At 48.2% G+C, this 15,329-nt stretch overlaps 1 protein-coding gene across 3 annotated transcripts in view; it reads right to left on the minus strand.

The window, feature by feature from the left end:
* The window catches only part of FHL3 (four and a half LIM domains 3), a 32,437-nt gene that overhangs the window by 12,958 nt on the left and 4,150 nt on the right, over positions 1–15,329 (minus strand). Inside the window, exon 1 of one of the 3 annotated variants that reach the window (XM_069875384.1) lies at positions 5,621–5,725. The exons of 1 other annotated variant lie outside the window; for it this stretch is intronic. In XM_069875384.1, coding sequence (XP_069731485.1) covers positions 5,621–5,627 — 7 coding nt within the window. In that variant the 5' untranslated portion in view covers positions 5,628–5,725. Of the gene's footprint in view, positions 1–5,620; positions 5,726–15,329 lie in introns of those variants that run through there. One more of the 3 variants, XM_069875385.1, reaches the window with a different exon arrangement.

Consider the following 15,329-nt stretch of genomic DNA (forward strand, 5'->3'; position numbering starts at 1 on the left):
CCTCTCGTCCTGTCCCCTGTCCCTTGGGAGAAGAGCCCAGCTCCCTCCTCTCCACAACCTCCTTTCAGGGAGTTGGAGAGAGCAATGAGGTCTCCCCTCAGCCTCCTCTTCTCCAGGCTAAACACCCCCAGCTCTCTCAGCCAGAAGAGACTCTGGCTGGTGTTTGAGAGGTTTGGGAGAAGAGAGACAAGCTCGTATCATATCGTACATCGCAGGTGCCTTCCCTGCCACGTGCAACACCAACCGCCAGAGCCAACAGGAGCCTGGGCCAAGCCCGGCTGGTGGCAGAGCCCGTAACGGGTGCAGGACGGCAGCTGGGGACATGGCCAGGGTGACCATAATAGGAAGAAAGACACTGGAGCCAAGTTTCAGGGGGTGTCACGCTGATCCCAGGAGCTTCGGTGTGATGGGAGGAGCACGAGTCACCGTCCAGGGAAACGGCTGCTTGTATTAGTTCTTAAAAAGGAGCAAGGAATAAGCTTTCTGAACTGCTCCCTTCTCCTCTGAAGCACGTTAGTCATCCAATTCGAGAGAGAGAAGGACACGCTCCCGTTCTATTATGGTAATGGTGATAACAAAAACATTGGAGAGCACACAATCCTCAGGCTCTCCTTGTCCGTGAGAGCCAGCAGGCTCAGCACCAGCTCCGCACCAGCTCTTCCAGTGCCACCGCTGGACCACACCATCAGGCCACGCTGCATCCCCAACACAGCAACACACACGATTCCCATCTGCTCGCGGTGTCTCGGCCTCAACCGCCCTGGCAAAAACACCATCAGCTAATTGGTGTTTGACAAATCACACCGTGAGAGTCTGCCAACGTCAAATCCACAAATTTCCTTAAATTTCCACTTCCAACTAGAAAACTGGGCAAGGATGAGGAATTGCTTATGCAGAGCTGAACAGGCCTTTCACTGAGTGCACTGTACACTAACCATCACCCTAATGACAACAAAGAGTAATGCAAGAACACCAAACAAACCCTGAAGATAGTCATCAACCATATAAAACAAATTAATTGGCAGCATCTGGCCTCCAGGCCCTGGGTTTCACACCAGGTTTAGGCAGAAGCTGGTCTGGACAGTGAAATGCCTGTTGCTCAGAAGTGCTATAACTTATCTCTGAACCTTCTATTTCTCTGTCCTTATGAAGTGATGGACAAGAAAAGGTGGAGGGAAGGCATCATCAAGAAGGTTTCATCAAGAAAGTCACAAAGAGAGAATATATATAAATGGGTATGAGGCTACGCCTTGGTGCATACAGCACTTCATGCTCCCTGCCTGTCGTAGCATCTGTTTTCATAGAATCACATCAGTTTGGGTTGGAAGGGACCTCAAAGGTCATCCAGTTCCAACCCCTGCACCTCCCACTGGATCAGGGGCTCCAAGCCCCATCCAACCTGGCCTTGGACACCTCCAGGGATGGGGCAGCCACCACTGCCCTGGACAACCTGTTCCAGGGCCTCACCACTCTCATAGTGAAGAAATTCCTCCTTATGGCCACTCTAAATCTGCCCCTCTCCCGTTTATCCCCATTGCCCCTTGTCCCATCACTACAAATCTTTGTAAACAGTCCCTCCCCAGCCTTCTTGTAGCCCGTTCAGGTACTGGAAGGTCACTCCAAGGTCTCCTTGGAGCCTTCTCTTCTCCAAGCTGAACAACCCCAACTCTCTCAGCCTGTCCTCATACGGGAGGTGCTCCAGCCCTCAGATCATCTTTGTAGCCTCCTCTCCACCCGTTCCAACAGCTCCATCTCCTTCTCATGTTGAGGATTCCAGAACTGGACACTATGCTCCAGATGAGGTCTCACAAGGGAGGAACAGAGGGGCAGAATCCCCTCCCTTGACCTGCTGGCCACGCTGCTTTGGATGCAGCCCAGGACACCCCTGGCCTTCTGGGCTGCGAGCACACATTGCTGGCTCATCTCAAGCTTCTCACAGCCCTGTAACACCACACATCACTTCAATCACCGCCTTGCATCCTCCAGAAACAAAACCAAACGAGAAAACGCATCCATGCCCCAAACTCAAACAGCAGAGCTCCGTTGCACAGCACCTTGGATGTCCTAAACCTTCCAAATGCAGAAGCCCAGCAAGATCTTTATAACGCCTGGACTATTACAGAAAGAAAAAAACGGAGTCCCGAAGAATAAGGATGTTGTGAGGATTATAATCTAGTAATGAAAGTTTAATTTTGGACTGGATTGATTTATACCCCTGTAACCCAGCAGAGCTGGCCCTGAGCCATCTAAATGCCTAACGGCTTCTCCAACGGCACAAACCCAGGACTCCAGCAATAATGGTTCAAAATCCCTTTGCCTCACGAAATAAAGGCCACAGCCACTCCACCAGAACTCAAACACGAAAGCATGACAGGAAATGACTAACTGCACACTGGGGCCAATTCACCTTCATCTGAGATCTGCTCAGCGCACAAGAATCTTGCAACTCAAACAGACAGCTCAGCTGATACGCAGAAAAAAACCAACTTGACTGCTCTAGTTCTCCTTCTCGGGGTCTGTGCCTCTCAGTACAGATATCACTGCAAAATAAAGGAATTCCGCTCTATTTCCCTGAAGTTCTCTCACAATTCGAGCATTCTTTTCCTTCCCTTAAAGGCAGCTAGTTTTTAAATAGAAGATGAAGCCTCATTTCTCAGGTGATGTGTAATTTAAGTTAGCATTCACAAGGCTTTTTGTAGTTCTGGAATAAAAGGTATTTATGAGATTATGCCTCTATTTTGCACATAAAGGCAATAATCAAGGAGTCCTTCCATGCCTATGAGCTTGTGGCCAGGCTGCAGGGGACAGACCTACTGCCCAGGTTCTGTGCTCACACGTCAAACACCAAACCTGCATGGTCTGAGCCCAAACCCTTAGTAACTCCCTTCTCCAGAAAGCCTTGCAGCTCTTTTGCTGATGGAGGCTCTACACAACATCAGGTTTTTTTAAATAAACAAAGCAACTTTGACTCACAGTAGCAAGAAAAGACATACAAACTAGACAAGTTTTATTTCATGCATGCCTATTACTTAAAGGGCAAAGCGAGTATTTTCACCAAATTTGGTCAAAATATTCCCTTTTCCCAAGCTGATTCTTTGTCTCCCACACATGAGCATCTGTAGTTGGTTTCTTGCATGGAAACAGATCTCCTGACTGAGAAAGGGAACCTGTGTTGGAGCCCTGGCTGTTTTGTGCCTCTCGGGGCTCTCCACCTGCGGGCAAGGTGAGCAGAGCGAACAGGAAGGTGACAGGAAGATGCTGCAGTGACTCGTGCACACAAGCTCGTGCCCAGCAGTCACTTTCATAGAATCACAGAATTACCAGGTTGGAAAAGACCCACCAGATCATCGGGTCCGACCATTCCCATCAATCACTAACCCATGTCCCCCAGCACCTCGTCCACCCGTCCCTTAAACCCCTCCTCCAGGGAAGGGGACTCAACCCCCTCCCTGGGCAGCCTCTGCCAGGGACCAATGACCCTTTCCGGGAAAATTTTTTTCCTAACATTCAGCCTAAACCTCCCCTGGCGGAGCTTGAGGCCATTCCCTCTCGTCCTGTCCCCTGTCCCTTGGGAGAAGAGCCCAGCTCCCTCCTCTCCACAACCTCCTTTCAGGGAGTTGGAGAGAGCAATGAGGTCTCCCCTCAGCCTCCTCTTCTCCAGGCTAAACACCCCCAGCTCTCTCAGACGCTCCTCTTGTTCTCCAGCCCCCTCACCACCTTCGTTGCTCTTCTCTGGACTCGCTCCAGAGCCTCAACATCCTTCTTGTGGTGAGGGGCCCACAACTGACCCCAGGATTCAAGGAGCGGTCTCACCAGTGCCGACTACAGAGGGAGAAGAACCTCCCTGGCCCTGCTGGCCACGCTGTTTCTGATCCAAGCCAAGATGCCATTGGCCTTCTTGGCCACCTGGGCCACTGCTGGCTCATGTTCAGTCGCTGTCAACCAACACCCCCAGGTCCCTCTCCTCCACCTGCGCTGGCGATTTGCATGAGGAGCAAGGACAAGCCTCCATCCAATGAACTTTTCCCAGCTGCTGGTGTCCCCTGCAAGCAAAGGCAATTACAGCCCTGTAGCCCGCGCCATGTGAACAGCTTCTAAATCTGGGGAAGGACTGAATGCTGGCAAAGACAAAGTGTCTCAGGTTACCATCCCGAGAACCGCTTGCCTGTGGTCCGAAACAAAACTACGATCTTTGTTGCCTGGGAGATGCTGAATGCACCAGCTGCAACCCTCGGGAATAGGGGAGCGCTCGGCAAGGGCAGCACAGCTGAACCCCCAGAGCACAAGAAAGTACAGAACGGGATGGACCGGACCATGAAGATCACCTCTGCTTTCAGCCACTGCCTTGCTAAGGTAGAAGTGAATGATTTTTCCATCTTCTATGGCTGAAGATTTCTTTTCTAGATGATCTGGTCATCAGGTCATTTACTTTTACTGGACAGAGCTGGCTACCTTCAAATCAACCTCCTTTTAAAAGCATTTCTCACTGGCAACTTCAAAAATTACTCTTAAATCTTACATATTTTAAATAACAGAAGCCATCACCTGTTATTGTCACATTTTTACATAAAATCTCTAAGAAATAACTCCTTGCAAGCATTAAAAAGATATTTATAAGATGCCACGTGCTCTGCTGCCATCCTTGGAGGCAGCGAGTCTTTGGTGGAACCTAAGGAAGGGAAAACAGCTGCCACATCCAGAAGACTAAGTGGAAACAGCTATTTTAAGGGGCACAAATGCTCACAAAATTGATGAATGCCTTTATATCACAAAGCTACACACTGAGCATCCAACATCCATGGCCTTGCCCGCTGGAGGTGTCCATCTCTGAACCAGCACTTCTGTCTGGGCAACACGGAGCATCGCTGTCAGCAGAAAAAAACCAAAACCAAGCACACAGAATCACCAGGTTGGAAAAGACCCATCAGATCATTGAGTCCAACCATTCCCATCAATCACTAACCCATGTCCCTCAGCATCTCGTCCACCCACCCCTTAAACCCCTCCAGGGAAGGTGACTGAACCCCCTCGCTGGGCAGCCTCTGCCACTGCCCAATGACCCTTTCCATGAAAATTTTTTCCCTAATGCTCAGCCTGAACCTCCTCTGGTGGAGCTTGAGGCCATGAAGAAAAAAGAAATAATAATTATTAAAGAGTTGCTGATCCAGTGCATTTACAGAACCTCATTCCCTCATTCACATCTGAGATTCACAAGGGAACAAGTTTGCCACTGATTAAAAATGAACCCAACAGACAGAATTTTAACTAACAGAGGCTCTTCTCGTGACAACACTCGGGTAAAGACTGAAGAGAGCTGACGTTGCAGCCCCTGAAGCAGTGGATAACAAAGCAATGCCCCGTTTCTTTGCTGCAGAGAAGATGCTCCACGCTCTTTCACTGATGGAAGGAACAGGACCTGCTCTCTGATCAGACTGGAAGACTTTCCAAAGCTGTTTGCACGCTCGGGCAGTGCAGGGATTGTTGGCTTCACTGCAACAAGGCACCAACCATGCCCTAATAGCCCTCCCTCTGTTCTCCTAACCGACCACAGCAAACTTGCTCTACGTCTCCTGAACCGGTAAATCCCTAGGAACAATAACTCAGACCAGTTCTCCATTACCTTGCATTGCTGAACGCGATGGGGCAGCGTCAAAACACCAGGCTGAAGGGTGGCAGTGCTGTGCCACGCAGGACGCGGGTGGCTCTGCTGAGACTCGCCCCACAGACAGTGGGAGCAGGAGCAACCAGCAGGAGATTCTCACCAGTAAACCGGCGCCCCACTAGTAAAGCGCTTCAGTGCTCACCCAGAAACCAAAGCACTCGCATCATAAACCAGAGGGTGACATCAGCACAGGGATTGCATTTCCTACTGAGGTTCAAATGTCATTACTTGTGACTGGAAATCGGATACTTACTCTAAATTTTCGGAGACATAAGAATTCCGATTCTAATTTTGTGTAGATAGATTCCACTTGCAAATCCTTTCTATTTCTCAATGGCACGAGGACAGAAATAAAAGAACAAGCGAAACTCCTAATAGAAAGTGAAAAGCCAATTAACATCATTTTCAGCCTGACTTACCAAGTGCTAACAAGGTGGGCAGCCACAACTCCTTGATTTCTACTGGAAAGGGTCAAGAGATCATGAGCACGATCTGCTCGGAGCCCGGTTTCTCAAGATCTCTGGATTGCCCTCTTCCACTCTTCCCAAAATTCTGCTCTGCGTCTTTCTCTGAACTCCAGCCTCAAAGCTATCGAGGATCTGAAAGCACTTACTTCACCATTCCCCAGCTGAGTGACTGTTCCGTAGAGCACGAAGCGTGACACAGCCTGTGCACATGGTCCAACACCTTCACCAACCTGACGTGCATTTGTGATTTTCCACACACGGCTCTTCAGGCTCTCCAAAAGCAACACAACCAAGACCTCTCTACAAGCCCAGCGGGCCAGATTTAATCTTCCTGTGAGTTACACGATGCTTGCATAGGGTTGAGAAATACCAGAAATAAAACTCCTTTTGGCTGAGTTACACACACAGACTGCATAGTTTTTGCATTAATGACTCTTTCGCAGGTACCACTATTTCTCTCCAGATTCCAGACCCCTCCAAGCCAGGCATGACGATAATTGGCTTGATATGAAGTGTTCACTGAGTTAAAGGCAGCCACTGAAATGCCTTCAGATTTAAACACTGACCTTCACAGAATCATAGAATCACCAGGTTGGAAGAGACCCACTGGATCATCGACTCCAACCATTCCCATCAATCACTAACCCATGTCCCTCAGCACCTCGTCCATCCGTCCCTTAAACCCCTCCAGGGAAGGTGACTCAACCCCCTCCCTGGGCAGCTTCTGCCAGTGCCCAATGAACCTATTTGAACATTTCCATGTGCTGAGGAAAGAGGCAGGTAAGAATAACTAATCCTCATTCAGGAACACAAACTAAAGAATAATTTCTTTACTTGGAAAGCAGTTTAGCTCCCTGACTCTCTGCTGCAAATAACACAAATATATGTGATGATCCAGTTCAAGACCATAACTGCAAGAGCTCAGCTTCCACAGGTCTGACACCCTGTACCTCTCATCGGATTGTTGCTTCCTCGATTTCCTAACAGCTGTCACCGGCAAAAACATTATTTACCCTTATAATACCTGCAGGGGAGGGAGTTATTTTATCTCTCTCCTGGGATTTGCACCTCGGAGGGTTTTGGCACAGGGCAAGCCTGGTAGAACTAAAAATGGAACCAAGATCCAAGTCCCCGTCAATCTCTCTTCTCCTTCTGAGATGCTGCACATATCCCTGTCAGCCTGGAAACTGTGACACTAATGCACGTTATCCAAATAGATTCCACAAGCTGAACTCTTGGTGAGAAGCAGGGGAAAAAGGAAAAAAAAGAGATGGATGACAAGGACATGATCTTTGAGGTCCCTTTCAACACAAACCAGTCCATGAGAGAAAGACACAGCACTGTGCGGTTCCAAAGTACAGTTAATCCACACTCTAGATCTTTTGATAAAGTAATGCCGTGCCTTTGCTGGTCACTCCTTCTATTTAAACCTTGGGCTTTATAAGTGAGCGTACGGAGCTGGAAGAAGGCACTGCAGCACCAGAAGCTGGGCACTGGTTCAAAGAAGAACAGAAAAAACCACGTTTTCCTTAAATAAGGGCAACGGAATCCCAAGGTGAGGTCAAAAGCCTGTCAAAGTCAGCAGTTTAGGTTAGTACACGAGATCCCGGCGCCGACAAAATCAGTCTTTGTGCTCCGAGACAGCTCAAGGTCCACAGTTTTGACCACTGTTCTTTCTCCACCACCTCCCCATCCCAAACATCATCCTGCCTGAAACAGCTGGGGTCATTTCTCCAGTTAAGGAAATTCCCATTACTGAAACCCACTCTGATATTCGAAGAAGTTTAGAGAAGATGCTGAGGAGTCCCTCTTCTCTCCAGACAACAAGATCAGAACCATATTAACTGATAAGTTTCTAAGGGAACACTTGAAATCTGGGTAAACAAATTCAAAATATCAAGGCCATATTTACATTCCGGGGTAATAATTAAATATTAAATACCGTGTGGTTCTAGTATTCTAGGTTTTTCGATGCACTAAAATACTTAGTCATGTATAAACCATCTGTAGCAGCTGGAAGACATTTATTTGGCCTGCTAAGATTCATTAGTTTAAATATATATAAATAAAGCGCTCGTTCTCTTTCCAACAAGCTAACACTGCTGCGTTCAGCTCCGTGAGGGTGCTTGGTGAGTAACGCTTATGCAACGTTCTCAGCAGGAGGTACCAGAGGCCACAGTTTCACAAATGCAGACAAATATATCTTCACTAAAACAAGTCGTGTATTCAGGGTAACGCTCTTCTGTACTAACTCAGGTCATTATTCACAGCGATATGAAAACCAGCTTGCAAACAGAATAAAAATAATAAAACAAGGGATTGAATTTTCTCCTGCGTTCCCAAACCTACTTTTAAAAGTCACTGATGAAAAGAAATTTCTCTTCAGGACTGCGATTCAGATACCCGAGTGAAAGAATTATAAAAAAACACAAGCCTCCAAGCATGCCTTTTCTCTCCAAGAGGTTCCTGCCTAATCTTAACACAGCTTTTTGAAAACCAAGTAAACAAGAAGCGCAGCTGAGATTGTAAAAAGAGTTGAGTTTGGCTTCAGATCCACAGGGATCGCTTTTCTGGCCAACAGCTTGCAAAGGGTTATTTATTGGCTGGCTGGTTTTCTTTTTGCTGGAAGATGCTGAGGTTTTAGTGAAGTTTCTGCAGAGTAGAAGCAACGGCATCCAGCATTTGCTCCGCTAACGAGTTAAATCGCTGCCGCTCTCCGGTGACTTGAAGATTATGGGTGCGGGAAAAGGGAACGCTCCCAGAGGGGAACTTTGAGCAGTCACCACCAAACTGCGGTTAAAACAGACACCAATGACTCTATTCAGCTCCCAAACCTCAGACAGTTTCCATTTTCTCAATAACAAAGCATTTTTGTGGCATGAGGTAACAGCCTCCAGCTGCCAGGTCGAACTCTCCACTAGGATTTCTCAAGAACGCGGCTGGAGGAGGGTTGGACGCCGGAGAGGGCTGCGAAAGGCTTCCCCTGAGCCCGGGACACAAAGGGATGAAGCTCTAGAGGGTAGAGAAGCTTCTTAGGGACCATCGTGCACATTCTCCTGCGAGTTGTATCGAACAGGCCTTACGAGGAGCAGCTGAGAGAGCTGGGGGGGTTTATCCTGGAGAAGAGGAGGCTGAGGGGAGACCTCATTGCTCTCTCCAACTCCCTGAAAGGAGGTTGTGGAGAGGAGGGAGCTGGGCTCTTCTCCCAAGGGACAGGGGACTGGACGAGAGGGAATGGCCTCAAGCTCCACCAGGGGAGGCTCAGGCTGGACATTAGGAAAAAATTTTTCACGGAAAGGGTCATTGGGCACTGGCAGAGGCTGCCCAGGGAGGGGGTTGAGTCACCTTCCCTGGAGGGGTTTAAGGGACGGGTGGACGAGGTGCTGAGGGACATGGGTTAGTGATTGATGGGAACGGTTGGACTCGATGATCCAGTGGGTCTCTTCCAACCTGGTGATTCTATGATTCTATGAAATACGGAGCAGCACAACATAGAAGTGAAGAGAGGTCTGTGAGACACCCTGCTCCCCAGAGGAGAGCACAGCTCATGGGACTGGATATGCCCTTCCACCCCTGGAATGCCGCGTACTTAAGCCAAAATAGATACAGCCTCAGAACAGAGGTCGGGAGGGCTTGAGGTTTTGTTCTGAGCATTTGGCAGCCTGTATCTCTGTCTCTCAATTCCAGAGATGCTGAGCACCTATCTATTCTTTCAATCCCAGGTGAAGTCAGCTCGGTTCCCTTGAGAAGCAAACCATTCTTTTAGATTCAGAAGAGGATTCTGCCTCCTGTTGGGTCTCCCACACCCAACGCTCCCCTCCTTGGAATCCCAAACCTGGAGCTGAGTCTCAACACACCTCAGCCACCTGCCCTGCCAAAGGACGAGCGAAAGAGAACACCACAACCCCAAGCTCATCATGCAAACGAAGGCAAAACCCTTGGAATACTCCAGAGAGATGAGGCCAGCTGGAAAGAGCTTGGACGAAGAGGTGGCCACACAGCATGGAATATCAGGAAAGGATCTCCATGGGCTATCAGACTCTTCCAATCTGTTTTTGTCCCTGCATATATAAATCTCTAACAAGCAATGCAGGAAATTTTCTGGGGCGCTGCAGCAGCTGGTGCAACGGGGCGACCTGTGACTCGGGCAGGTCAGCGCATAGAGGATCCAAAGCTTAGCTACTGCTTTGGTAAACAGTGCTGCCAAGAGCAGTTACTCATACCACTTGGAGCCCTCGTTCTGCCTGCGTGACAGAAGACCTTGCAATACGTATTAGAATCAAAAAGCATTGCTAGAAAACGCATTGAGATTGCATTATTTTAGTTCCGTGCATCAGGTTTTGCATTTACAAGGACAACAACAAAAATTGCAAACAGAAAGTGCCCCAAAGACATTTTACACAAATTTAATTGACATTCACAGCCTCCAGATTAATGACACCACTGCAATACAAAGTAAGAACCAATGTGGATAGAAGACTAAGGGCAGAAAGTCCTATTTCACATTCACCAACACGTCAACTTTACACACATTTGCTATTTCAACACAAAACTTTGCAGGCAAAGCCTTAACAGAAGGAAATACATTTAACCTTGGTGCTACTTAGTCCTAGGGAGACGCTGAAATCTTATGTTAGTCATATGCACAACCAACAACAAACTTGTCAAAACACATGGAGCAACTGGAACTCAACTCACCTGCAATGCAAATTGAGCAACGCGCTACTCAAGAGAAAGTGCACTTCCAAAGACACCAGTTCTGTAACCATAGAATCACAGAATGGGTTGGGTTGGAAGGGACCTCAAAGCCCATCCAGTCCCACCCCTGCCATGGGCAGGGACACCTCCCACTGGATCAGGGGCTCCAAGCCCCATCCAACCTGGCCTTGAACCCCTCCAGGGATGGGGCAGCCACCACTGCTCTGGGCAGCCTGGGCCAGGGCCTCCCCACCCTCACAGCAAAACATTTCTCCCTAAGATCTCATCTCAATCTCCCTCTTTCAGCTGAAAACCATTCTCTCTCATCCTATCCCTGCCCTCCCTGACCAAGAGCCCCTCCCCAGCTTTCCTGGAGCCCCTTTCAGCACTGGAAGCTGCTCTAAGGTCTATCTGGAGCCTTCTTTTCTCCAGGATGAACAACCTATCCTTGTATGGTAGGTGCTCCAGCCCTTGGATCACCTCCATGGCCTCCTCTGGACTCACTCTAATAGATCCACATCCTTCCTGTGCCAACGACTCAGGCTCACAGACACGTACTGATGAAAACCAAGGAGGTTTTTAATACCAGAAGATCTGGGGTATTGTGCCACCACTGCTAATTTCGTGAACGGCGTTGTACATCTTCCTCCCTACCTGCGCACCCAGCTCTCCCATCGAAAGCAACAGCAATTTTTCAGTTAGTTTTCCGAAAGCCTTTGGGTTCCTGTAGCACCTTCTCTTGAATTTTTAAAAATGTTAATATTGACCCCCCTCACTCTCTAGTTTAACACCACGTACCCAGCTGGACACCTGGAGAACGCAGCCGGTGAGTGGCGTACCTTCTTTCCCAAACCATTTCCCAAGCCAGTTTTCTTCCTAGGAAGAATGCTGCTGTCAAATCTCAAAAATCCACACTGCTAATACTAGCCTGAGCACGAGGTCAGCCAAAGAGGGCTCCATCGGAGATGAGCTCTGCTAGCGAAGGCTCCCTGGAGAGTATCAGAATAGAACAGTCAAGCCCAGATGGCAACAACGTGCAGAGTTAGTATTTCCAGTGAACACAGGGACTAGGAAGAAGACTCCACAAACTCAAGTCCACCCCAGTCGCTGCCATCTGCTAGCTCCACGCTGAAGCCTGGGCTGAGGCTTTTGGGAAAGGTCAAGACAGTCATACAGGCTCTCAAGATAACTGCTTTTGTTCTCACTATTTGCTTCTCAATTCCTTTGTTAAAAGATACTAATCTCTCTGTAAGGCAGCTATTTGGAGCCAAGAGCTTAGATATTATTGCAAAACATATGCTTAAAAGAGACTGGAAATTATGTTGGCAGTGTTACAGGGGGGAGCGAAGCGCAGCTTTGGGTCAAAACAAAAAAAAATAAATCTAAGCTAGTAAGCAATTCCCATGCGATAGTTCAGGAGAGCCAGCAAAAGCTTCTTCTAGAAAGAAAAAAATGCTGTGAGAACGAAGCTTACAAGAGCTGGCTCTTGGAAAAATAAAGCAGCCAGTAATGAGCCAGAGTATTGCCAACAGCACATATCCAAGAGAATCTTTCTGGGAAGCCAACCCAAGTCATTACGTTGGAAAGCCCCGAGGGACCGGGGTCCTTGAGGCTAAAAGCTGGCAAATTGCTTCATCAGTTAAGGTTGGTCCCAATGTTTTCTACTGCAGAAGAATAATTTGTTTTAGCCTACAGGTCTCTACAGAGCAACGGGTAAATTCAGGCGGCTTCCTCTGGGAAGGGAAACAAGAGCGCTCGGCAAAGCCCTGCCCAGCAGGAGGTTTTGAGGAGGTTTCCCACCATCGCCGACATCCCATCCGCCCAACGTGCAGCCCAGCATGCTCGGCTGGGCTTTCCTCCCCATACACGCAGCAGGCACAGCCCATCCCTCACCTGGTGGGAAACTCTGCTGAGTTATTCCAGCCAGCAACCCACCAGCGAGCAGTTGCCACAAGAATGTGATGACTCTGCCCCCACAAAAGCATCTTCTGGAGACTCATTCACCTCAAATGGACACAGTTAGAGTAATTATTATGATGTATCTTGTTTTCCAGAGGGATAAGGAAGACCTTGCTTTATCTCTCTGTTTCAGAGAGATTAGTTAATACACTAGGGAGTATGTACACCAACAAAGAGCGATAAAGACAGAGCTTTTGTTTGCAGTCTTGTTTTTCACTTCCAGCCCAGCTACTCATAGTTACAGGAGAGTACAGAGAGCACAGAAGACAACGAACATGATCTCTAACTGTGCTTCTGCGCTGTCAGAGAAAACACCTGCACTGGCAGGGAGTATCAAGGTGCTCTCTAATGACTTACCTCCTCCTCTTCGAACTCCTTTTCTGATTCATGCTGCCATCCTCCTTGTGACTGACCTAAATAACATGTTCGGGCAGCACTGGAAGTATTTCCACCTCCTACCTCAACAGGAGCAGGATCTCCGCGGCTGGACAGTGCATTTCTCAGGGAAGTTACACCCCAGGTGGTTTAGGAACATCCTCCCCGAGGAAGGAAGGGAAGCACACCGTCTTGTCTCATTTCATCAGGAAGCCTTCCTGGCTGCAGGAGAACAAAGGTTGCCCAGGAGCAGAGAAAACACCCTCTCTGCCTGTGCCCAAGCGCCAGCGAATCTCAACAATGTGGGCAGAGCATTCAGCTACCTCATTTCCAGGTGTGCTGTCAGCATGAGCCATGGTTGGCTCGGGATGAAAGAGGAGAAACTGTTCCTAGATCTGGACTTGTCTGCATCATTTATGGTAATTATTGCCCAGCAGCCTTTAAGCCTTCAGTGTCACATCATGCTCTCGGTCCTGTTTCTCAAGAACATCTTCATCACTGCTTGCCAATTGGCTACAGAAGAAGATGGAGTGCAAGACCACAGCATCCCACCCGAGCCTCGGGAAGAGGAAAGCAAAGAAAACCACTGCAAAAGGACACTGGCAGGCTACCCATCTTCAAGCACAAAGTGATTATGGATGCGAGCGACATACAAGCACTTAAACCAGTTGTAGAGCCAAGCAATTACAGAACCTCTCCGGCTATTCGCCTTTTATAACCTAACACGGCACTCAACAACACTGCACAATGGGAATACAAACACAATCCAGCCCCTATCACTCCATAGTGTTATCCCACAGGTTTTTGAGCCTCTCCTGATCTCCTCGTCTCCTTTACCATAAGTTTAGGCACTCGCAATAGCCACACAGGTTGCCCACCTCCTTATAGCCCCCAGACTGCTGATCGCAGCCTTATCTTCCAGCAGTGGCCTTCACAGCCTGCGTAGCGGGTACATCAACAAGTAAAAAGTCAACTCAAAATGCATTTATTGCCAACAAGGAAATGGACTGCGGGGAAATACAGGGAAGTGTTGGCTTCTCGGCAGCCTAACAGTTCCCTTTCTCATTCAAAGGCTACACGTACATACGGTTCCCTATAAGAACAGAAAGGCAGTTGTACTCGATCCATATCACCTTTGTTTCGGGTAATTCAACGTCAGAACTAAAGCAGAAAAGGTGCAAGCAAACCCACACATCTCTGTGCTGCAGCATGCCCCTTCAGTCCACAACAGCCAGCCTGTATCTGTTATCTCTGCGTTTTTTATTAGCTCATGTTTATTTTGGCTGCACATCCAAGCAGTCATTTAAACAGGGTGAGAGAGGAAAATCTTGGACTCTCAACAATGGTCGAGCAGTTTAATCTGCCACTGGGGACAATGACTTGACTCCTATTGGCGTTGAGTACTGGCAGGGTCAAGTGCAACATGTGCTGAAGGAAGCACTAGGGAAGCAGATCCATGGCTGTTCCAACAACACTGAGCGTTTCCTTGAGCTATTCAGAGGGCCCTTTCCCCCTCGAGTGTAGAGAAAACAGCTCCAGCTGTCCCGTCACCTGCACTGGCTCCTCCACTCCCTGGATTTATGATGCTGAAAGCTGCTAGCAGCTCCAGGTTAGATACGGCACAGCCCTCCAGCTCACAGCTCAGACATTCAAGACTAAGTTAGGAAGCAGTGAAGATTATGTCCTTGGCACCAGCCACCACGTTGGCGCTGGAAGATAATTTATATTCCTGAACCGAACCAGCCCTGGGCAAGTTGGGTATAAATATCAACAAACTTCCACCCAGCGACAGCACCAATCAGAAGGGTCTGGAGTTCATATTTATCTGGGGGACCGATCTCAGAAACTGCTTTGTTTGTACTTGAGAAGTTCTAAATGATTCTATGATTCTATAAAAGAACTCGACAACTTGCAGCCTAGGACAATCTGCAGGAATATATTCAGAGGCAAATAAAAAAGTATGAGTTGATGTGAACAGTCTGATGCCAAATAAAGCCAAAGCGAGACTGCACTGAGAACAAGATCATAATTTCAGGATTTTTATTCCGTTGATATTTGGATTCTGCGTTAACACATTTCTAAATGAGTCTTGATTAACTATTAACTCAACGCTAATGGATATCTTTGATTCTTCCAAGAGGAGTATTATCCTCTCCCTGGGCTCTAGT

The sequence above is a fragment of the Phaenicophaeus curvirostris genome, chromosome 23 (assembly GCF_032191515.1).
Source record: "Phaenicophaeus curvirostris isolate KB17595 chromosome 23, BPBGC_Pcur_1.0, whole genome shotgun sequence".
Taxonomy (NCBI): domain Eukaryota; kingdom Metazoa; phylum Chordata; class Aves; order Cuculiformes; family Cuculidae; genus Phaenicophaeus; species Phaenicophaeus curvirostris.